This window comes from Manis javanica, chromosome 6, assembly GCF_040802235.1.
Source record: "Manis javanica isolate MJ-LG chromosome 6, MJ_LKY, whole genome shotgun sequence".
NCBI lineage: Eukaryota > Metazoa > Chordata > Mammalia > Pholidota > Manidae > Manis > Manis javanica.
Window position 1 is genome coordinate 94,742,977 of NC_133161.1, and position 25,917 is coordinate 94,768,893.

The 25,917-nt window shown below is 40.3% G+C and overlaps 1 protein-coding gene across 8 annotated transcripts in view; it reads left to right on the forward strand.

Moving 5' to 3' along the window:
• Positions 1-25,917, forward strand: part of SUGCT (succinyl-CoA:glutarate-CoA transferase) — a 777,770-nt gene that overhangs the window by 631,876 nt on the left and 119,977 nt on the right. For 7 of the 8 annotated variants that reach the window (XM_073239072.1, XM_073239068.1, XM_073239070.1 and 4 more), the window contains exon 13: positions 1,349-1,412. In XM_073239072.1, the coding sequence (XP_073095173.1) occupies positions 1,349-1,412 (64 nt within the window). Of the gene's footprint in view, positions 1-1,348; positions 1,413-25,917 lie in introns of those variants that run through there. The other variant, XR_012132408.1, reaches the window with a different exon arrangement.

Consider the following 25,917-nt stretch of genomic DNA (forward strand, 5'->3'; position numbering starts at 1 on the left):
TTTGGATCCATGTACAGAGCAGGAAGAAGCAACCCTCCATTTGGTAGATAGCGTAGGTAAAGCATGATCCATGTGTAAGTCACCCATGTATGTTTCACTGAAGATATAGTAACAGTAATAGTGAATTGAATTTGGGGTCCTTTGAGACAGAATAACAAGTTAACCTCCAGTTGTTAAAAGCCAAGTTAAGGCAAAGAACTTGGGGGCACTTTCATTTGTGCAGGAGAAAATATTTGCCTCCAATGATCCAACTTTCATTTTCTAGAATCTAATTGCATGCCCTTATGTCATCCTCTGTCTACCATTGCAGGGCACTTGATCCCTGGCAGATTTTGTCTTCTTGTCTACCCCATGGGAAGCACTACAGCCTCTGTGTGCCAGGGATTTAGGTCGTCTGTTCAGTGGTCAAGTGGTCCAGCATCAAGGAACACTTCTGCTGGCTGGGTCCCTAAGGAATGTCCCTGGGCCTGAATCTTCATCTTGAGGTCAAGTCTACCTGGTGTTCTTGATGGGGCACCAAACACCTGTCTTGGTCCCAGTGTGTGAGAGCCTAATCAGCTATCTAGGATGGGGTCTCTGGCTTTTGTCCTTAGTTCTCTGGCCCCCAGCTTCCCCTAACTCTGGGATAGTAGAGTGCTAGTTCTGAACCCTAGTCTTAGGATTAGGGTCATAGTGCCACTGGACACATCTCTGCTTTCAGTCTCCTGCTCAGGCCTCTGACCCGGGCCTTCTGCAGGCTCCCAGTCAGCTGGCTCTGCTCACTGTCACAGCAGCTCTGAATCTGTCCACTTCCAGCAGTCATGGGGCTGTTAGATACTGTGATTCTCCTTTCAGACTGGATTGACTCCCCACACCTTCCTCTGAATAAATTGCCAGGAGCGCCCATGCCACTCCAGTGGGCTCCTCTGCGGCAGGTCCTGGTTCCTCCCCTCCTGCCTTTGTGCAGCGGCGGGCCTTGGCCTTGTCCTGCTCTGAGGGTGAGGCAGGAAGTGGGTGAGCTTTAATATTTAGAGAACCAAGCATAGATGAAAGGAGGGAAAATCATACCCTATATTTAGGATCAAGTAACATTTTTAAGGTGGGAAGACTTTATAAAAAGGTGGTTTGGTAGTCCTTGAGTCTTCTAATTCTTTTTGGCTTCACTTGGTTTAATGCAAGATGGAATGAACATTTTTGCTTCAAATATTTACTTTCACACTAAGGTTTCAAGCAGCTCTATGTTTTGTAATACCTTCCTTCACTGGACTGAATAGGGTTTTTCACATCCCTTGAGACTGGCAATACTTTTATTTTGTAAGTTTTTTTTTCTTACTATTTTTCTTGTTTTTTTTTTTCTCATTATTTCAAGGTGTTGCACAATGGCCTCATTATGGAGATGAAACATCCGACTGTGGGGAAGATATCAGTCCCAGGTTTGAAAATTTTTGTTACTTTCCTTAATACCTTTCTTCCTTAGTTGTTCCCCATGCTGATCATGGCAGGTAGGGGATGATCCCCCCGAACAAATTGTCAAGACGTTATCTAAACTTTTCATTTTGGATAAAAGGGGGATCATAAGGTCATACCCATACATGTGTGCCGAGACTACAGAATTGTCTTCATTCTAATGAATGTCTGATTGCCTCAGTGACAAAAAAAAAATGTTCATATTACCTAACTCCATTTTGTGTGATCATGTACTCACAAAAGTCCATTAAGTAATTGCCAATGGATAGGTAACGATAGATATGGCAGATATTATGAAATTACGTGTGGTTCAAAGGGGAATGAAATGAAAGCCAGGCACGAGAGACACGGCATCCAAGGAAGATGATTTTCTGCTCAGGCCAGGACATTTTTCTTCTGATCCATACATACCCTAAGGTCCATTTTGGGTATGGGTCTTAGCTTTATACATCAAGAAATGACATGATTTCTGTAAACCCAGAATATTTAGAAGTTCTGTAAGTTGACTCATACCCAACAAACTCACTAGAAACATTTTGGCTGAAGACAAAATGCCAACTTTTTTACTTCTAGGGAGAGAGTTCTCTTTCCAGTAGCCGAAAGCCTTGTGTCTACTCCTAGAACATCCAGACTGTAGTGGGAGCTTAGGTCAAACCATCACCCCTGCCACCTACCCTTCTCTAGTGACCATATGGTCACCATGCCTCGGGTCTGCTGTCTCTACTCTGGCTATTGCTGGGAAACCACTCCACCTTCATGTTCATTGTGTCTCTGTTTTCTAGACTATCCACAAAGCATACAACTTTTTTTTTTCCTTCTGGCAGAGAATAATGAAATTAGTTAGGTTATAACTTTGGTCACTGTTTTCCTGAAACTATATCCTGGTCACCTTGCTTGAAATTTGGGTGTTCCTCAAACTCTTTACTCACTTACGTTAAATGGCACAGAGCATTTACTTCTGTAGGTATGGGATCCCATTTCTGGGGTAATCGCTTTTGTTAAGTTCATTCCAGGTTTAATCTAATTCTAAGATTTGGGGTCAGCTTGATAATAATGTCCCAGAGCAGATCAAATCACAGGCAGTGTGATGAATAAAACAAGTTGAAAGAGGAAAATCTCACGTGCAGGAGTATAAAGAACATTATACATCAATTAAGGGAAGTAACCAAGAGAGAGAGAACAGCTATAAGCATATCAGAGACTGGGATCACATGTTTGCAGGGAAATGCTATATGGTGTAAAGGTGGTGAAAAAAGACATGTTGATAAAAGGTAAGAAATTTTATTCATTCATATTATTGAGCATATACTATGTGCCAGGCAACGCTTTGGGTACTGGGAATGCAAACATAAACTGGACAACTCAGCCTCTGGCCAGGTGGGGCTTGTATACTCAATGGAAAGTCAGATAATAAAGGCAATCAACAGATGTTCCTGTAACTATAAACCATGATAGGTGCAAAGAAGGGAGCAAGACAATATGCTGTCATAGAGAATAATGGGGACAGAAGGGACCTACGTTAGTTTGGTGATCAGAGAAAGCCTCTCTGAGGGAATAACTTGGAAACTGAGAATTGAGGAATAAGAGCTGACATTTGAAGAGTAAGGGAAGAGCATTCCAGGCAGAGGGACCAGCATGTGAGAAGTCTCTGAGGTAGGAAGGGGGTGAGTGTGATTTAACCCTGTAAGAAAGATGGGGGAAGAGAAGAGGAAATGAGGCTGTGGAGATGCGGAGCTCAGAGGCCCCCCTACATGCGGTTTTGCTTTAGTTTTAAGCAGGGGAGTGAAATGACACAATTTATACCTAATGCATGGGGTCAAGTTGGGACGTTATCACAGGAGTTCAGAAGATGGTGTCTTAAATTAGGGCCATGGTAATAGAGATGAAGAGAAGGGGGTGGTCAGACAAAAAAACATAATTATGGTGCTTTCACTGTGAGAAGATTTTAAAAAGCATTTTGTCCAGTAGTTTGTAACTTTACCTTTTAAACATTAAAACAAAAAAAATTCTGAATAAAATCTTGATATTTAAAAACAGATCAGAGCAGAGATTTGCTGATTGAAGGTCAGCACTCCAACTGTTCAGTTTCCTGTCCTCCTTCCATCACACCATGTCCTCCAAACCCCTCCCTGGAACAATGGGCCCTAAAGAACAATTTGAGGACCACTGATCTAATTTAATTCCACAAGTTTACAGATGAAGTCATATAGCCATTAATACACATGAGAGGAAAGGGTAAACATTTGCAAGTTAATACAATTGTTAGTACAGTGAGGAAAAGAGTAAGTCAGTGGCCAGCCTAGAATGAACTCACTGGATGTCACACTCTCTCAACCAGATGCAAATTTGCTGATTTTCCTGGTAAATGAATGAACAGTCAGCCTTGGGAAGAGGGAAATATTCTTTCAGTTTCCTAAAGGGGAAAGCACACCCCTTTGGCTCACTGTAATTTATAATGTATCACTTAGCTATTGTCACAGAAATGCTATGTGCCAAATAATCACAGATTTCAGTGGCATTCAAACACAAACATTTGTTTAATCTCAATAATAATAAAGATCAGGTAGGGGATGGCTAATCCAGACAAGGCTTGGCTTGGTGGCTTTGCTTCTAAGGGCAGGTCTGGCAGGTCTTGGCTCCTCACTGTGAGTCAGGCTGAGTTCGGCCCTGCGGGTGTCCCCTGGTCTTCTCAAGCAATAGCAGAAGAGCCATAGGGCTAGCAGAACCACAGTGCTGCTGCTGAAGCTGTGCAGAACCAGCAAACCCTTGCGCCCACATTCCACTGGCCAAAGCAACTTCTAGGCTGTATCCCAGGGGTTGGGGAAATATCTCTCTTTTTAAGAAAAGCTACAGTTATATGTGAAAGCATGGGCGCAGGGAGGGGTCAACAGCCAGAGCCAAAAATCAATTTGCCACAGTAATATTCTTAAATCTACAGCAATCTCTTTTTTCTCCTTAACTTTTATCTTTACCTACCTTTGGAAAATTCTGTTTTTGTTTCTTTAATTTCTATAGGGTTTAGGCATATTTTTGATATGTTTGTCTTACTGACTTTCCTTGTATTCTTTCTATAGAATTATCAACATAGGAAGTCGCAGCGTTGAGGTGAAATGGGTGTGCTTAAGTGATTTTGGAATTAGAGTATGAATGTTTCTTGAGGGCAGCATGTCTGGACTCCCCTTGAAAGGAAAGAGACATATCTGCTCATGGATGTCAGATAAGAAATTGCTATTGTACCTCCTAATTCACTGTCTCTATAAGAAGTCAGATAGGACAAGAGATATTAAATGCAAAGGGAATTCATCAGTAACTAATTAAACATTTTCCTGTGGATTGTCCCTTTCATTGATTGTATTTACCTATGATAGTGCTGCCTTTCTTTTAAGGGATGTCCTCTCTGGGTATCTCAGGAATGCTGTAGAAATAACTGATTTCTCCCACAATGCCTCAATGAGGGGAATCTCCCTGGTGGGGAGTTAAAAATGATCTATTTCACACTGTTTTCTAATTAGCCAGTGGATATACATGTTTTAAATTCAGTAACTGTATCTCTATGGAGTTGCATATATATATGTGTGTATGTGTATGTGTATGTGTGTATCTGTATCTTCACATTTACAGCAGAAGTCCTTGTTAACATTACTTAAAACTACTTATTTATATTTCCTATTTTTTTAATGAACTTGCTGTGAACTGTATTGAATTTTCCATACATTGTGCTAATTTGCCTGGATCATTTTCTATTTTAGTTATACTAGAAACTTGTCTCTTGAAGAAAAGCAATAATTCTTATGTAATATTTATTTCATCTTTTTTAGAGATGTATAAATCCACAGACTTGTAGATTCCCTCAGATTCTCAGATTAGACCTCTCATATAGGAGACTGCTAATTAATTAATACCTTATAGGTACTGGTCAACCATTGTTTAATATAATATACTTTGAACAATGATGGGAAATTATTTACCTCTTTTTAAAATTTTCTTTTGGCTACTTAAATAATTATTGTAAATACTTAATGCATTATTACAACATTTGTAATCATTATTAACATTAAAATAAAACAAGTAGCATGATCTAAACTATGTCCTTACTAATTTATATCTATTGCAACCTATTCCATTTTCATATCATTTTCCACCACTTCCAATCTATGGAAATTTTATTTGTGCACATATCTGTCATAGTTAAAGCATGCAAACTAGCTGCTCATGAATTCTCTCTAAATATGAGTTGTAGTTACCCTAATACCATCATTCTTTATTTCATTAAACTACTCTCACATTTGAGCTTTAAAATCCTTTACAGAGAAAAGTGAAGAGAGGCTATGGAAAATTCATTATTAATGGGGGTTATATGAGAAAATGTATCAGATCTTTCTTTGCTGGGCTTAAATAGTCTGATGTTCTTAGAGTTCCCTAGGAGGGGACTAGTCATTAGTTTTAGCTCAGCATTAGTTTAGCGTCAGCATAGTGGGCACCATGTACCAAGTTGCTTGTAATTAATGTAACCTGGTTCAGTGCCAAAACCTCAAACACACACTCACCCACACCCACACACAAATCAACTCACTAAGCCCATTGCCTGCCATGTGCAGTATGAAGTTCTGGTGAAAGGGCCATTCCCAGGACAGGCCCACTCACTCACAGTACTTGCAGTTTACCAGGGAAGGTGGCGTGGACAATACACACAGAAAATGGGCCCAGTGACTGACTCCTGAAGAGCCAGAGGCTACAGCAGGACACTCTGGGAGCACGGCCCAGGGAGACCTCGCCTAGTGTGTGGCATCAGGAAGGCTTCTTGGGGAAGTGAGATGTAAGCAGACACGCGGACACCCACCATTCATCAGCTGGGCCACACTGGTGTGGGCTGAGAGAGCAATGAGGAGGCAATGGGTTCCAGTGCCTGGTGGGGCCCAAGAGGGAGCAGGTGGAGAAGGAAGGGGGGCAGGCTCGCAGTTACCCTGGAGGGGTAGCTGAAGGCCAGAAGAGTAAGACCCAAAAGAGAGCTCACAATCAAAGTAGCAACAAATCAAAATTGAAAGGAGACCTAATGCGGAGGTCCCCAAGACCCTTCCCTTCTGGGGGTGAGGGTGGGGTTTAGAGGGGCGCTTGGGTACCAGCCCAAGCCAATTTGATTGCTTTGAGGTGGAGTTCTAAAAAACCTCTAACTTGGCTGAAGATTTTTGTAGCACTCGGTACCTGAGGTTTAAAGTGCGAAATTGATGATAATTGGTCTATTACTGAAGTGAATAAGCAGCTACAATAGCGCTCATACTGTGACATTTCTTCAACGAGGGACTGGCCATTATATAAGCATCCCCCTATTTGTGACTTTAGTGGAAAGATCTTCCCTTAGTGATCACATTCCGAAGGACTGCCAGATCCCGCTGAGCCGTTCACCACTTGCTGCTGCTTCTTGTAATCCTGCTGGCGATTGGCCTTTGAGCCTGGAACACGCTGTCCTCCCATGTCCTGTGTAGGTGCCAGACAGCCTTGGTGTGGAGTTCCAGACTTCAAAGGATGTCACTGAAATAGAGTTTGATGTGTAACTCTAAACTTTCTCACCATAACCTTTTTCAGATACCTCCCTGCGAATGTGTGTTGCGGTTATTTGATTCCCACAGCAGTTCTGGGAAGTATTTTAGTGGTGGTGTGTCAGTACTGTGAGAGGAAAGGAGTCTTCTATGCTTGAGAAATGACTTTAAATTGAATTACCCTTGCTGGCTGGTCTCCTGATCTGTGTTTTTCAGAAAGTAGCTCCAACTTCTTTTAAATAAAACTTTTCTGAAGTCCTTTTCCCTATTTTTTTCTGACTATTTTAATATTCAGATTTGGAATCTGCAACAATTTTTAGCTAGTGAGTGTTAGATGCAGAGAGAATTGTCACCCTGTGCATTAACTGTGACTCCAGTCAAATGACTGGAATGTTGATGTTTGGTTTTTATAGTGAATTTTTTGAAAGTTGAGTGTATTTTTTTGGTTTTCTGATTTTTTTTTATTTCTGAATGTTTTGTAAGACTTTTATAAATGATGGTCTAAGACACTTTTCTTCTGCAAGCTCCTGTGAGACAAAGACACGGTCATTTTAAACCTACCAAGCACTCTCTATACCAACCCAGTTCTTAAGGGGCATTTTCTGGATAGTGAATAGGATAAAAAGATATTAAAATAAAGCCATGATTTGTGACAATTGTAAGAAGAATGCGTTTTTTAGTGAACAGACTGGCCACCTGTGGAATCTATCTGAAAGAGATTGATTTTACTTCTTTAGTGTGTTTCCAGTTTGAAGTACATACTTTACACGGAGTGATACCTAGTTTCTTCCTCTTCTATGCTTTGTGATACGTAAACCTTCACATTGCATGTTTTTTTCTTTCCTTCAGATAGAAAATTATTGTTTCTGAAATCATATCCTCAAAGTGAATCATATCTCCCCAGTTAAATTTCTATAATGGATACAGCAATGGGAAAGCTGTCACAGCTCTCACTAGAGGAAAAGAAAAATTAAGAACCAAAGTTTCAGCTTATATCCCTGCATGAAGTTTAAATATGTTGGTCCTCATAAGGAATTCTAAGTCAAACCATTCTGAGAGTGAAAGGTGAGATAAGTTATTTCTTCCAGGTAGAAAAAAAAATCTTTCAGATGGCAACAGGACGAGTATGGAAAGTCTTCATGTTGTGTGTAGTGCATAATCTACCTTCTAGAAAGAGCATACTCCTTCAGGGAGCAGGTTAGGCTGTTAAAAGCAAAAAGAGATGAAAGGAAGGGTGCACAGTCTATCGACAGAATGAGAGAAAGCTGCAAGCAAAGTGCCTTTCAAGTAGACTAGCCATGGTTCTTCTCGAAGTTCTCAAGTATTTTTAAGTTTATTAAATCCTCAGCCCATGGCAGCATACTGAGAGTTAAATAAATCAGTGTATTCTGAGACAACTTGATACTGAGTGCCTGCAGCCTTCTCTGAAAGTCCCATTACAGTGAGGCTGGCTCATACACATTGTTACCATTCAGTGAGAGATGAATTGCACAGTGACTTCCCTTCCTAGGGGAGCAGGGAGGAAGCAGAGGAGGAGTGAATTGTACTCACAGGAATGTCTCTCCATCAGGAACTGGAGAAGCCCAAAGAGCTAACTTATGTCACTGATATGGCTTAGGGATCTCCATCAACTATGCTTATCTGTGCCATGAGGAAGAAGTATTTCGTGAGAGCTGGGCTTTCATGCTTAGGGAATTTGTTTTCCTATTAGTTAGGACTGGGAAAGTGGCCAAGATCTCAGTTGTTCCTCCTCAATACATCTCACCAATCTGGATGCGAAGATAAGTGAAACTGTCTATAGACAGGGCATTCTTGTTTCAGATCAGTCCTAAGTTATCAATGAACTTCTGGGGCACAGAGTTTTTCACTATTAGAAAGTGTTATCTAGGCTAAAGAATTTTCTCGGGTGAATATTTAATTGAATTTATACATCTTTTGGGGTGTCTACTCAAGTATCACTCTGCAGAGTGATCCTTGAGGTTAGAGGTATGTTTGAAATCATCTGAGTGGACCCCTGAATGTTGAACCAAGTCTAGAAATAAAAAAAATAAAGTAAAAACAAAAATAAAAAGCCACAGGAAGAATGGAAGGCTCAATGATGTAAAACATAGTCTGTTGCTTTGTCTTAAAAAGTGAATCAGATATTTTCTGGGATCAGTTCTTGAGTCTTTGGTATATTAACTGTAGCCAGTTTTACACTGTATTGCACATAAATCTATTTAGTAAATAGATTTTAATGGCATCACTGCCATGGAATATTGCAATTTAAAATGAGAGAATGTAAGTGAAGATTTCTTGCATACTTCTCTATACACAGTGTACATGTAAGTCCTTTTATACATAATTTGTTTCATCTCCAGGACAATTCAGTAGGCCATACATTATTATGTCCATTTTACAGAAAAGCAGTTGAGACTTTCTGAGTGTTACAGGCCAATTGGAACCCATGTCTGGGTATGTATGAAATATGTGGGTTTTATTTCTTATTTACTACTGTCTCCTAAAATGGAGACAAAAGGGAAGTTGAGCCAACTACTGAACTTCTTACCTTACAATATTTGTCTCTTATCTGAAGGCTGTGTAATGTATTTTAAATGTTTCATTTATAGACCAGCTTGGAAATGTACTTAAAGAATGTTTAAATTGTAAGAATTTGAACTTAGATTGAGCCTATATCCTTTGGGATTAAGTTAGTTTTTCCACAAAGTCTCTAATTGTGTGTTTATGAAAAAAAAACATCAGAAAATATATTGTTAGGCCATTTTGATATTCTCAAGAGTATATAAGTGTAAATGCACCAAAACATGTGGATTACATTTCCCTCAAGTTGTACTGCTTTAACGCATTAACAGAAAAGCAGTTTGAAAAGGGGAAAAAAAGAGATATTTAGAATATATATATATATATGCAGATTTCACTTATCCAAGGACCCAGGATGCTAAGCTGCCACTCTGACTTGCCTGAATTCTTATCTTTCCAGGAGTCTGCCTGTGGTCCTGGTGCTATGTGGGCAAGTTTCCTCCTGATCAGTGGGACCTCGAAAGTTAGAACCCAATTCCCTCCAAGCAATAGTAATTAAACTGCAAACCATGTTATTATGCTGGTATAATTTAAGATGATTTTTTTTCCAAGTGAGTGGTTAATACGATGGCCAGGGTAAGAATTCAAAAATTAATAGTGACAAATTCTATATTTTACTTATATGAGGTACCTAGAGTAGGCACTTCAAAAGACAGAAAGTAGAAGGGTGATTGTCAGGGCTGGTGGGTGCAGGAATGGGGAGATAGTGTTTGATGGGTACGGAATCTCTCTGGGAACCGGAAAACGTTCTGGAGTGGGTGGTGATGATGGTTGCACAACACTTGATGCCACAGAGCTGTACACTTAAAAACAATTACAGTGACAAATTGTATATGATATGTATTTACCACGATACAAATATGATTACTAAAAATAACTAGCTAACTTCTCTGTTGTTGTACAGGTGGTGGATATGTGTGGTGCGATACGGGACATAGTGGAATGGGATGTGCAGAGGCTCCGACAGGGAGACCTGAGTGCAAAGTCTGGCTCTGCCATGCACAGTTGGAGATAATAGCCTTTCTGATCTAAGTGGCAGCTGTCTTACCTGTAATATGAAGCTCAAACACTTCACTGTGACTTTTAATAATTAAGTCATAGTATGTGCCAAGTGCTCAGCACGTAGAAGGAGTATGTGGAAGCACATGGTAGGAAATTAATAAACTCCTATCTATGGTAGCAATGACTCTTGGGGGAAAATAAAACCAGCCACATTATTAGTTATTTCTCAAACATTAGAAACTGAAATAATCATGCATATTTGTCTAAGAAGTAGGTAATACAAATCATGCTTTTGTTTAACACACATTCATCTAGTATCCACTCTGTGCAAAGTACTGGCTGGCAAGGAGCTCAGTGGTCTAATGGGACATATGATAGCGACCAATCAGGGGAAATGCACTGGAAACAGGGAAGCCCTGGGACAGCTGCTGCCAGATGTGTGTGTGTTAGACCGAACCAGCCCCTTTATGTGTCTTCCAACCAGGAGCTCTTGGATAAATATGTTGTGCGTAAAGTCAGTGGAGACTGTGCAGTGTGGAAGCATCCTCCCAAAACAGCATTGTTCTCTGACAGATCCTGCAGGTGAAAATAACAATTCAGAGATGGCAGCAGAGACTGTAAGAGTTCGTTTAGGGGAAGTTAGAGAAGGACCATGACACAATGTAGCATTTTCAAAATAGGCTGTGCGCACCCTGCCGTTTCTTTAAGTCCTAATAGTTTGTCCCACCAAGAAATGGCTCTGTTGACAAACAACCATGGGAAACCACATTAAACAAAGGTCAGTGAATTTTCTTGACCTTGACATTTCTCAGAACCATTAACATTCTAAGATATGTTTGAGTCTCTAAGAGGGAGATACTGAATGCTGTGCCTCCTGAAGTTATCTGACAGTGGAGCCCTTTTCTCCCCAGGGCTCTTATTAGGATGAAAAGCATTTTGTGGGTCACCCCCCTGGAACATGTGTCCCTTGGAGCCACATGGAACAGGTTGTAGTGGTCATTACTGAGAAACTGGCAAGTCTACACTACCAAAGGCAGGGGAAATCAAGTAAGAAAACTGACCATCCTCCGAGGGTTAGAATTTTCTTGTTTTTTACATCAAGGGGCCAAGGTCCTGAAGAATATTAGAAGGGTTTTTTTTTTTTTTTCTTCTATGAGGGTCGAATGCCCTGGACAGGTGGGCAGAAGAGGGTCAGCCCAGAGCATGGCTGCAGGGGTGTGTGGGCAGCTAAGGGGCTGTTGTGGTGGGGGCAGAGTGCCTCACTCCAAGCTCCCTCAGCTCCCGCCATGACAGCCTCCTTAGGCATGGATTGAGGGGAACACCCAAGTGCGGATCAGGAACAGCTCACACGGTGATGCTCTTGCACTAGAAGCAAAAACTATCCTGGGATCCAAAGAAATCACTTAAGGAGAAGACACTTTCTCTTCATTGCACCTCAGGAAAGCAGCATTAGGAGAATTCTGCACAATTATTAATACTCTAGCTTAGAAAATGGTGTTAATTAAGTAGAAGGAAATTTTTTAAATGTGACAAAGATGATGAGGTGATTAAGGGGTAGGATTTAAGCAGCGAGATGTGGAGAATTTAAGATGTATGACTGAGTAGCAATGACAGTGGGGTATATGATAGCTGCCTATAAATACCCAATTAATTGCCTAATGTGGCAAATGAGAAGAAACAGGCTTTAAACACCAAAAGGGAAACTGGTGTTGAAACCTGTTAGGGCAACAGTATTTACCAGAAAGGGTGATTTGAATGCCATCGAATGGGAAGTCAGTTGAGTTATTTGGATGAAGATTCAGGATAATACTTTTCTTTCTCAGAATATCCTGGTGCCAATAAAGATTTTTCATTAAAAAAGGTGCATACATTTTCATGTGTCTTAGGAGCCAAAATTAAAGAGTAGAGAGAAAGATTTAATTTGCAACAAGGTATCATGAGCTGGTAACAACCCTTAGGGTTGCTTCAAGCCTCTAGCCATGCTTTCTCTTAAGCTGAATTATAGTAATGTGCGTGGTGGTAGGAATCATAGGGGATCTGAGCGTTATGTTACACTGCGTGTGGAGATAAACCTTGTAAGATAATGCGTATAAGGATCATTGGTACAGCGAGCGCTCCGTAAAACTAGCTCTGTAAAATGCAGGAAGCGTAATTACGCTGTAGGTCCTCTACTTATATAGTCTCTGATCATCATTATCAATACTCTGAGGTAGATAGCAGTATCCCCATTGTACAGATAAGCAAACTGAGCCTCAGAAAAGTTAAATAGCCTGACCAAGTTCACACAACTAGTAAGTTGCAGATCCAGAATTTGCATTTAATTCTGAGTTACTCAAATAAACCATGCCCTTTTATTGAGATGTTTTGCTGCCTCCTGAAGGCATTTTTGATCGTCGCTTTTATAAACTTTAGACCAATGGCGTAGTATATATGAAGCACTCCTGAGAGTGAAATGGTTTGGTTCCATTTGAGAGTGGGTGGTCCTCGGGAGTGCCCCCACACTCAGCCCAGACCACGCCAAGACCCCCACGGTAGCTCACAGCTTGCCCAGGGCTGTGCGGCGACGAAGCAGGCAAGGTTAGAGGAGAGCAGAGTGGGCTCCTGGCCCTGAGCACTCAGGCCAGTATCTGTCAGATCTTGAAAACGGCATCCAGATTCGATTATAACTTCTCTTTGAGGTCTTCGAAATCTTTTGTTATTTCTTCCCTTGCTTTATGAAGTTCAGATCTATTTTCACATAAACAGAAATGATTCTTCCGTTCTGAGCACTTCGTTGTTGATGGTACTGTGGAATGTCCTAGGAAGGGGGAAATGGGGCCAGTTAAAAAAGGAGAAATCCTCCTTCGGTTGCATGTTTATATGTAAATGTCAAAGTCACGCGCTGGTGGACTAGTCCCTGCGGTAGAGCCCTCTCCTGACTGTCCTACAGCATCCCTACAGCAGGGGGAGATGATTCCAGTAGATTTGACTAGAAGATGAAAAAAAGTTCCCCCAGAAGTGTTATCCTGCATTCATGAGTTTCACAGGAAATTTAGGAAATCTGCACTTGGGTATATATTTTATTCCAGTAAGAAGTTCCCAAATTATAAGCATCAAAGTGACAACTCAGATCCTAACTGTTCTCTATTAAATATACCTTACCCCAGGTTACCACTGAGGGGTGTTGTCCTTGAACAGAGAGAATGTAGATTGAAAAAAATTAATTTCACATTCCTATTTATAGGACATTTGAGACAAACAGCCCATCACTGTTACCGTTACCTCATTCGCCTTTTTTAGCCATCAGGACTGACTGCTTATGTCTTTTACATTCATGGAACGCATTTCAAATCTAAGGAATTCAGTTCCTTAGCAGGATCATAGCAGAGATGATATATATCATCTTGTTTGGCTATCTTTATAATGCTTTCTTCTTTTCTTATAAAAAAATATAAATGGTATATTAGTACTGATGGAAAAACCAGGTCCAACAGGAAGGTTAAAAAAATAAGTTACCTAAACAATTCTTCTGGAATCATTTGAGTAGGGTGAAGTAGACTCTAAAGACAAAGCAGTATAATCCCAAAGATTATTTTTTTTAAATGAAGTTTAATTGGAGCTGTTTTACCAGATTGAACTGGTCAGGGCATTTTCCCCATCCTCACTCCCAGCCGAGGGAACCCAGGTGCCACTTCCTCCCTCTGCCACCTAGTGTCCAGGGTGGGCTTTGGTTTCCTGGGCATGACCAAGAGCACAGCTGGGACTCGCACCCAGCTCTCCAACACAGCCGCAGGTCGAGCAGCATGCTCTTTCTGAGGAGAGAGCTGCTCCAAGGCAGTGCTGGCAGCTCCTTTGTCTCTATTATTCCAGTCTTACAGGCTCTTTGGGCTTATGGTCAGTAAAGTTAGAATCAGAGTGGCACCATGTGTTTCTTTGTCTCTGCCCGTGATTGGCAATGGCATCCCCAAGTCCTCAGGAAGTGTAAGTAACCGCTTTCTCCGTATCTGCCATTTAAGATCCAGCAACAGTGTTCATTAGTTAGTTACCTTCTCTTTTTTGCAGTGTATTACAGACAACTTTCTGGTTTATTTTTCTGTATCTTTAATTTTGAAATTTTCCTGTAAGACAAAAAAAATGCATAGTTGTTATTTAAACACTTCTGCTTTTAAATTAAATTAAAGCTCTAGGAACTCTAAACCAGAGGTTGCCATTCTGGTTGAAATACCAAGGTATTTTCTGTGGAAAAGGACTCTTTTCATTAAAAAATGAAACAAAACAAAATTAAAATTCAAACTTGCGGGAAGGTGCCTCTTGGGCTCTGTGCATTCATTTGTCCCCAGAGCTCCCTGCCTGGGGTCCAGAGCCTGATACCAGTGCGTCCAGGTGCATGGCATTTTTAAAAAGAAAACAGAAAATTGTGTGTTTCCCCTGAAATGAAAAATAGCCAACTTAACATTGGTTTTCATGTTATCTTTTTGAGTATTTGAGCCAAAAGAAAAACAAACTGTTTAGAATCAGAGGTTTCCAAACCAATCCAAAAAACAAGTTTGACTCCTTTTTTATCATCTGTTTCCTTTGTCTTTATTTAAAAGTGCATAGGTGGTAATCACAAAAAGAGTAAGGGAAGGCAAATAAAGTGGGGAGGTGCAATCCCTGAGTGAAAAAATAAAGGGAATAATGCATATTTGTGCAGTTTCTGACCTGGCCTAAACCTTTCCATCCAGAGCACCCTCTCTCAGAGGCAGGGGTTTTCTCTAACAGCACAGCCTCTTCCTGTGCTTTTCTTGAAGGTCACGTCACCCTCTAACTTCCCAGCCATGTATTTTCTTTGGACTGCACTTCTTTACCCTTATTAAATACTTCACATATATGACAGGAGGTGTCAACATTTAACCTTTCATATGAAGTGAGAAAAGGAAAAAGATTATTTCAGCATTCTTTTATTTAAGCACAGTGGAACTCTGTTGTAATACAACTTTTTATTCCCACATTCCAATATAATATGGCTGAAACTCTGATCCCCCAAGAAATGTAGAAAAAGTAATACATCATCCACACACAAATCCCAGTGTCCATCCTGGTGTTACAACAAAATTCAATCTTGTATTTTTGTACATGTATATTATGCCTGTTGGGTTCCCCACCGCCCCAGCAAAAACTAAATTCCTGTGAATCCCCCAATGGCAACTGGTTTTTGTTTTCTATTGAAAACTGTAAACTCAGTTTGTTAATGACAATTAAATCTTTGAAATAATTTGTCCTTACAACACTCTATCATGATAGATATAGAGAACTGCTGGATAATTTGAAATTCAGCCAGTGTTTGACTTTAGCAGATACACATATTTTAATATAAGCAACCCAATCCTATCCTGCAATTTGAGGTGTATGCGTGTTTGTGTGACATATTTTTAAATGTCACATCACAGTTATGTCCAAATACCATGCAAATGCCAGTTATGTCGTTACAGTACATGACATCTACTTTCTGCTGTGGGAAATTTAGTGATGTTGGATTGAGGTGATGGATTGAAAGTATAGTGTGGACATGAAAACTGGAGTTCATAATTAAGGAGACCTTATTTTAATGATGCTAATTATACAACAGCAATATCTCTACCTCTAACATAAGAAATGTTTGGGTATGTATTATTTGGCTTATCTACTCAGTGTTTGGAAATGTTCCAGTGGCTTGAGTTCCTCTTTCTTTGCAAAAGTCTGTCTTTTGCAAAGAAAGAGAAAATTTTACCTAAACCACAAGACTAAACACAAATAGACCAGTAGGAATTAACCTCCTAATTTTTTTCTTTCTAATAACATAGGTGATCCCTTCATAGAATTTCCTAATATTAACTTCTTTTACTTGAACAAGAAAAACCTTCCTATATACTTCCATACACAAAAAGTATGCTACAGAATATGTCATGTGATATAAAAGAAACCTGAGTAGTATTCCTAAGCCTTAGCACTCCAAAAACTACTTTAGTGGGGGCATTTCTCAAAATGCCATTAGTCCGAAGGCTCTCCCATGGGATCCCGCAGTCTTATATCAAACCACAGAGAAGAGTGGCAGGGTTGGGCACCCCAGTGGGATAGAGCAGCCCGGTGATGTGAGCATTCAGAGCTGGGTGCGTGTGCATCAGAGGGATGGCAAAGGACAGCCTGCCTCTGGGCAATGGAGTGAATGGGTACTTTTCAGGTGGGGTATGAGAACTCTTACACATGGTGGTATATTTACCAAGAAAGAAAGGTGCCTGACAGGTGGTGGACAAACCACACAGAGAGCAGAGGTTCAAGGGACATCACAGAATGCTAGCCGAGTAGTGTGCATTGGACTTCGGGCTAGTCCTTCTGCTTAGCAAGGTCTTGGCACAGGGCTGGTGTTTGGAAGCAGAACTCAAATCCTGGCATGAAGGAAAAAGGCAATGGAACCATTGATTTTCCCATATCCTGGCTAGAGAAGGCAGCCAGAATGGTTTTAGGGGCAGAATTGAGCCCCAGAGAATAAGGCAGAATCTACTTTTCATGACTTGACTGAAAACAGGCAAGAACTGGTTTTAGGGCAAGTTCAAGCACACATGTGGATCTGAGGCACCCAGGACTGGAGCAGCCTTGTGTGTTCTGAGCACCCTCCCTCAGGGTCCCAGGCTCTGCAGAAGTGGGCAGGTATCAAGAGCTGGAGAACCCAGCAGAATATCACCCAGAGAATGCTTTCCAGCTCAAGTCGTGGGCTTTTCCCTCTCTGTTCAGCAGACCAGAGTCCAGAAATGGTGGCCTCTAGCTATTTAACAGCCTATTTCTCAGCACTTTCCACAGCCTCAGTGGGAGAGGCAGTAGCTTCACCTGGTGGGGCCTTGGCTGACCTTGTGCGGGAATCTGGACTGCTTCCCATGCCCTGAACAACTCTGCTGGTGTTTCCAGGGTCCTTGGTGACACCATGGACTCCCCCCAAAATCTCTGCGAAATGTCATGAGGATGTTTCAACTTCCCTAAAACTCCCACTTTGTGGGAGTTACCTTCTGACAAGGGGACAAAGCCACCTCGGAATCTCTTCAGTTTACTGGACAGCTTGATACCAACCCCGATATATTTTAAGGTGCTCCGCCAACCCCCAGCTTCCTATCATTGTTTCTCGGAAGCAGGAATGTTCGACACGACCAAGACCAAATGGTGCTCTTTAAGAGAATACTTGAAGACCACGCTGAACACTTAAAACTGGGCCCTGTAGTCAGTTTATTTACTTTCAAGTAATGTCATATTTGCCATATTGCAATCCAGATGCCTTCATGTTATGGTTGCTGCTTCTGGGTATATGCCATTCCTTTTCCTATATAAATACCTAATCAACACCCTGCACTGCCACACTGCCTTGCAGGGTACCCTGATGGGGGAGGTGTGTGTAACAGTTGTTCTTTAAGGAGAGGGCAACCAGCAGAGTGAGCACCTTGGAATCATGTGCTGTACTGGGCATGTTCATTGGAAGCCTTGAATACAATGGTTAACCTAGAGAAGGCTATCCCTCGTAGGACAGAGCTGAGTATATAGGAAAGGGAATTGGGCTTCGAATAAAGACAAACTTTCTTACATATAAAGCAGTAAAGAAAAGAAGAGGGTGGAAAGAGTATTGATCTTCCTGGCAAAATAGTGAGCATCCATCGCAGCAACTGTAGAGTTAAAGGAGACAGCGAGTGGGCACTTAGCAGGAGTGCTATAATAAGTGTAGACTGGGGAGTTGGCTTAAATGGCTTTTAAAATGAGTGCTTGACCTGGGCTTACAATTCAAACTTCCCATTTTGTAAGGTGGAATATTTACCTGATTACCTGCTGTGACAGGCTGAACAGTGGTCCCCAAATATGCCCATACTCTAATCCCTGGAACAGGTCCATTTTCCTTCTGTGGCAAAAGGGACTTTGCAGATGTGAGTTAGTCAAAGATCTCAAGTTAAGGAGATGATCCTGGATTAGCCCAGTGTGTCTTATATCATCTTGGTAATTTTATAAGAGGGAGGCAGGTGGGGTCACAGTCAACAGAGACAATGTGATGATGGGATTGGGTTGGAGTGATGTGCTTTGAGGATAGAGAAGGGGCTGCAAGCCGAGGAATGCGGGTGGCCACTGGAAGCTGAAAAGGCAAGAAAGTGCCTCCATCCAGAGCCTCCAGAAGGGATGCAGCTCTGCCAGCACCTTGACCTTGGCCTTGTGAGGCCCGTTTCAGACTTCTGACCTTTATAACTGTAAGAAAATAAATTTGGATCATTTAAAACCACTAACTTTGAGATTATTTGTTACAGATTATAGGAAATATATACACCTGCCTTTCCCTAAACTCTGTCTGGGATTTTATTTGAGCTCTAAACAAGCTAGACAAGGCCAAAAGTCTATACTCCAATAAAGAATATATTGCTATCTCATGTTTCTCCCCCAGCCCTGGTTGTGCATTCTTGGATGGAGCCTGTATGACAGGGATTTTTCTTTCTTCATTTACATATGTGTTGGAATGACTTCTAAGCATATAAAATTAGGTCCACACTTCTTAGCATGACATGCAAACCTCTAGATGAACAAGCTTTCTACTCTCCCTTCTGTTTCCTCCTTGAACCCTTGTCATGCTGAACTCCTCAAGTTACCTGAGTGCGCCATGCCTTTTTGCCTCTGTTCTTTTATTTTGCATGTGTTGCGGCTTTTATTATCTGTTTTTCCCAGATAACTTCTAGTTAGCTGTCAGGATTATGTTTGGCTATCACAGAGACTCCAGATAACACAGTTGTAAATAGAAGTTTAATTCTTCCACAATTGGTTGGAAGTGGGCAGTTTGGTGCTGGCATGGCATCTCGGCTCTGGGTTGTCTGCAGGAAATCACGCTCCTTCTAGCTCTTTGCTCTGCCATCCCTGGGGTACGGTCTTTGTCTTCATAGTTCAAGGTAGTGTTTAGAGCTCTGGCCATCACATCTGTGTTCCAGAAAGAGGGATGGAGGAAAGTGTAAGGTGTGAAGGCAGCAAAGGACATGTCCTAGCTATATTTTGGGAAGGTTCCTGAAAGCTGTCAAATTATACCTCTACTCACATACATTAACATATACTTAGAAAGAGGCTGGGAAGTATAGTTATTACTTTGGGGATGAGGGGTGGGATTTGCCTTACTAAAAACCAGATGTTCTATTTCTATGGAAAAAAGAGAAGGAATATTAATGGACAAGGAACAGTATCTATCACATCATCATTTAAAACTCAACTTATATGGTTCCTGCTCTGGGAAGGAACCTAACCACCCCCCACCACCCCAATGGCATTAGTTGTCCCTTCCAAACAGGCTGTGAATAACTTACCTACCTGTGTCAAATGACTTTATTACCTTGGATGTCTCACACTCTACTCTGAGCTTTCTGAGGCAAAAACTCTGTTTGTATCACTGTATTGCCCAGCACAGCAGCTGTAAAAACTTACATTAATGAGTGAATGAATTTACCCTGAGAAGTTTCCAGATGCCAATGTCCCAGAAATTTCAAGATTTGAGCAGGTAATTTAAGGTGCACGGTATTTGTGCCCTTAGAATAGTTTTGTAGGACTCCCTAGGAAATTAATAAAGTGTCTATCCAAACGTAGAGCCAATGTAGCTTTGTATGTGTGTGTGTGTGTGTTTTATGGTGTAAAAAGTTAGAATTCTGCACAAAGTAAGACATACTTAGATTCCCTCCACACTCCTACCCCACCTTTCCTGGTAAAGAAAGTTTAGAAAAATGTAGTCAAGGAAAGTTTATGCACCAGATTGCATGTGGACCACAGTCTGTATCAGTGCAACCAATTTATGTAGGCAATTATAACACTGTAAAATTAAGAGGTGGCCTAATAAATCTATTAATTAAAAATCGATTGAGTAATAAAAATACATAATTTCATTTCTAGCAATTTTTTTTCCTGATATGCCTCTTTTCTGTAATGTATTTGAACAGTGCCATGAGATTATCAACACCAGAGTCAGTATTGTGGTCTGGAGAAACCTAGAATCCTGTAGCAATCTTTAAGTTCAAGCAACTCATTTTACCCTAGAAAGATTAATTCAAGATTAAATGAGAGAATAAAAGTGTAATTATTAATTATTATTTTTGATATCTATGTAGGTCTTTACTTTTCTTAAGGGTACTCTTGACAATTACTGGATATTGTCATCTACTGAAGAAATAAAATACATGAGACTTGAAAGGAAATATAATTTTAAGAAGACCTGATACCTGCTCTTAAAAACTTATAATTTAGTAAGAAAGAGAGATCACACTAAAGATTGTTAGGTGTTGGAGTAGCTACAACCGAGGTTAACCGCAAGAAATGAGTGACCTGACCCAAAGAACTGGGAAACTATTTCTTCAGAGTAATCTCAGGAATACTTTTGTGAATTACCCATTCATAACTTCCCATCCTCCTCTACCTCAAGATTGGCTAGAGGATGATTAATTAGCATAGTATTTTTCCACTTGCTATTTAAAACCAGGGTGACCGTATGTTCCAGTCTGCCTGGGACTGGCTCGATCTATGCCTGGTGTCCCAGCACAATTATTCGTGGTCTTTCACTCTCTGAAGATGTCAGCCAATCTATAGCCCTCTCCTCCATCCTCACCACTGAGTACTTGCCCTCACTTCCTTCTTCATCTTGCCACACCGAAAGCATGTAAGAGTAGAAAAGAGGGCAATGTACTCTCCTCGAAAGCAGTTTCTGGCTTGGGTTCCCACATTCCCATACTGCTGAGTTCCAGTCCACACTCAAGTCTTGATAATTGTTTCAAGATGCTGTAGTTTATAGATAAAAGATAAAAGTCCTTACTCTTTGGAGGAGAACATGCTTCAAAGAACATGCTTCTGGCTTAAAGGAAAAAAGATTTCCATGTTTGAGCTCACAAGCATTTCTTTAAATTACTGTAAGATCACCCAGCACCAAGTATATGTGCTTTCTCAAACTGAGTAATTGGATGTACTGCAGTTAATTTAGCTTTTGGTATTTTAAAAGTATTGTATTCTGAGGGAATGAGTTGTTCCATTGAGGTGAATATTCTGTATAGATTGATCAACCAATCGATAGACAGATGGTAGATAGGTTACTAGGACTTAACTCTTCTAAGTATTGATCCTTTTGAAATGTTTTCCTTATTTGATGGAATTTCATAAAATGACTTGAATACCTACATGGCTTTCTTAATTAATGTGGATTGATGGAAATGAAACATTTTCTGGTTTTATAACCAGTAGGAATGTTAATTATATATTTTACATAAGAAGTAATGTCCTCACAGACAGTGGCATAAGGCATACAGGGCTGTTTGTCCTTTTCTCTGTTTCAATTAGTGTCTTTTTAAAATGTCCTATTCTTCTTGGTTTATTGCTTCTATGAGTCCTTCTTTTCATGTATGGTCTGTTTCTTCTCATCTGCTGTAGGCTCCAACACAACCTCAGTGTAGTGATCAGATCTGTTAATAAAATCAAGGCAAATTTGCTCGAAGTGATTAGCAACTCTCTGATGGGGAAAATCTATGGGTTTTTATGACATCACTTTTGGCTGCACAGATGCCTTTTTTGTTTGCTTTCTGTCTATGTTCCAAGCAGTTGAGTTTGTAAAAGAGTTGACCTCTAGATAAGTAAAGTGTTTTTGTAATTCTATTTGAAAATTAGTGTGGAAAATTAAGGTGTCCACCCCTGTGGAGAAAGTTGAGGTCAAGTAATTCATTCCTGAAGCTGTGTAGTCATAAAGACTCACATACTGGGCTCAGAACTAGCGTTAACCAATAGAATTGCTCCCAGAGGGGTGCTCACTTCCTAGGTCAACTCTTAAAACACTCCACATAGCCATTTTAGGCTTTTTAGGCTTCCAAATACTTACTTGGTGAATGGACAGAGAAACAGGAAATCAAAGTAAAACTGGATGCTGTAAATCTGTTTTGTACAGAAGTGTGTTGAACAACCTTTAGTGAGGGCAAGTGCACTACATCAGATTTTAGGATTCCACAATACTGCCTACTTCATCTGGGAAGCTAAATCTTTCTTTTGCTACACTTCTTTGTTCTAATTTAAGATTTGCCAGAATTGTGTAAAGCTGGTGATTACTTCAGAGTTTTGGAAATCAGTCTTTCTTCCCTTTTATCAAGGGTTATAAAACAATATCTCTGTAAGTCACAGGGAAGATAAGAAAGGTAGATTTAACTTACCTAGTGAAAAACCCAAAAGCTATTATTGCCAAAAGAATGCCTTCAAAAGCAGCAGGCAAAACCTAAAAGGTTTGCTCTGATTTATGTAAACTGACAGTGCAGTGAGTACAACAACACATATGTATCTGTTGCTTTCCTTTTAGGGATAGATGTGGAAAATCATCCTTGAAAAATTCCTAGACAGCATGTCCCAAGAAATTTTTCTGTCATTTTCTCACTTTTCATTGTGGAGATGGAGACACAGTTGATAGTGTGGATTTTTACTATATTTTGGTTTTTAGCTGGCTGTCTAGAACCTATGGGCCAAAGACACTGTGTCTTGCCTGAATGCAATTATATTTCCTAATGGAGTTTTTTCTGGTGCTGATGATATTTGTACAGATTATTATTATAAAGCCTTGCAAAGACTTCTGGGTTTTGATTTTATATTGGTTTTTTCCCTACTATTTACATAGTTTCAATCTACCCCAAATACTGCAATTGTGAAATATAATGACTATAGCAAGAAACCCAAATTTGTCCCAAACATCAAGATACAATGGATCTTGAGGTTTCATGGCCATTAGTGTTCTTTCATTAGTAACATTGAAGGAAAAAGAGGGGAAAAGTTATTAAAATGATTCATATATTTTGAATTGTCAAACAACAACTATAGGCCCTGAAATGGACCCAATGGTTGTTACTGAAAAATGTGTATTTCACAGTAGTGTTTAATACTTACTTTTGGTAACTGCTTGCCATCCCACGCAATTTCAGCTGTGGTATTACTGGGCTTGTTTATACACAGGAGAGATACCAAAACAAAAAGCAAACCAAAAAACAGATGTAAATTTGAGAGCCAAAGGAGTTGCCTTTCTCTGAAGATTGTAAAGGATAAGCCTACTTTGCCACCTGTAACAATTAATGCCGTCTGTCCTAAAGGGCGGTGGTTTAAGGGCTGGCGCACACTAATGAGCTCTGCTTGTAGTGAGTGGGGTGTCCTGAGGGCAGATACATACTGACTTCCCAGTAGATATATTTTATTTCTGGACCTAGCTGTTAGCTTATACCTGAGGTCTTTGGCAGGACATGGAGTTGTATTTTCTCTTCTGGAAAAGTAAACATCCACAGACAAACATTCTCAGTTAACAATAGGAAGAGCTGTATCTGTAAGATAATAGTTGCTATGCCCTGAGCACTAACTCTCTGTCAGACACTGGATCAGATGCCTATCATACACTATTCTAAAAATATTCTTTCATCCTGCATGGTAGATGCTATTTTCTAGCTTTGTGGATTAGAAAACCAAGGTTCAGATAGATTAAGGACATGTTTAATGTCACACAGCTGGTGAGAGGCAGGGCCAGTATTCCAAGTGATGTGATTCTCATTTTAAAATCATCACAGTGTACCTATTTTTTGCTTTATTTGTCCCCAGGGGAGAAAACTTACTCTGATTTTAGATGGATGCACTTCATGCCTTTTAGAGGGCAAGCCCAAGATCTTAAACCGTCTCTGGCTTAAGTGTAAAGTGAGTGGATTGTTTCCTATTTTCTCTCCTCTTATGGAAGTAAAAGTAAGTCAATATAGGTGCAGTCTCCCAAATCTCTTTAAAGAAGCAGCACTGTAAAATTGAGTCCACACATAATGTCAGAGGGAATTGCTCGACACATATTTTGAACACATTGCTTTCAGCAGTGATTCAATTCTGGAATTGTTAGAGCATTCATTCCTTTTCCTGTTTACAAAGTTTATAAAGAATCTCTTCAGCTGAGGTATATTGCCCTTCACCGTCAGCTCATCTCCTGACCTCTGCCCTGCCCATCAGGAGCCTTTACCTGTTTCTTGCTTGGCCATATTGCAGTTGGCCGGGAGGTGCTCAGAACTTGCTTCATCCTGTCACTGTGAAAGGTGGCCAGGGAATCCAGGTGCCTGACGGCTAAAACAAGTCAGCTGCAAATCAGCTGTTTGTTTCTGTGCCCAGAATCTGCTGATTCACCTTGCAGCCTTTGAATCAGTTTTTCCTCTTCACTCTGCCTCAGTTTCTCAGTTATCAAAATAGGGGAAAAAAAGATGTAAAAGCAAATGTATTCTGAAGGCAGAATCCAGCCTTATTTACAGTGAAAGGATTTTTGATTTTTTTAAGATTCAAGCCCAAGTCCATTACATCATTACTTTTTTATTTTTGCATTTTTATGGCTATTTCTCTTTGACTGGAATATGGTTCTTTCATAACATGAGAAACATCCTACTTCCTGGATTGGAGTTTTCATATTCCTCAGGAAGTTTCAGTTATTAATTAGTTACTGTTATCTTTTCAGAACCTAGAAGCAACAAGTTTCATATCAGTGATATTTTCTACATATTCTTTTAGTTTTAAATGTCAACACCTCCATCTGAAAGGGGTATTTGAAGCTGAATAGCTTTATCACTGGGCTCAAAGATGCAGTGTGATAAATCAAACACTTGCTATACATTAAAGGTGTAAACTGAAGTTGGCCAGTGCCGATCATGTCGGCTCCTTTCCCTCCACTGCCTGTGGCAGACATTGCTAATCAAACCTGGCTTCCTTCCCACCAAGCATAGAGGCCACTTGGCTTTGAAGACCCTTGTTGGCACACGGCTCAAACAACCATTTGGAGTTTGTGTGCAGGATAAAATCAGTTTTTCCTCCATGGAAGAATGCCTCATGTAATAAACACCCAGACAGATTTTTTTTCTTCTCAGGGAACACTTTGAAACCCCAATAAAAAGATACTTTGTAGTGGAATAGTGAACCATGGAGCAGGCTTTGAAGTCCTTGTAAGTTCTATAATGGTGCATTAGGGATCTCATCTTTGAAAAGTACTTTGTGAAGAAATGAAGTTTTGAGTTAAAAATCCTACTACCAGAGGCAAGGATGAGAGAGAATTTGATTCTCTTGTGTGGGCAGCCTTTTATTATACTTATTCCAGAGATTGCCCAGATTCATGTCACCACTGATGAAACTCTTATTCTTGTTTCTGGACCCAGATATTTGTCTCTAGAGATAGTTCCTACTTAACCTTTTCTCCTTTGACTTGAGCACAGAAGTACATTATGGAGGTATATATCAGATGGATCACTCATCTTTTCCATGAACATCAAGATAAGCTTCTCATAGTAGTAAGGTAACACATTACTGTTAATTAAATGCTGCAGTTAAAAAGATATCAAAACTAAAT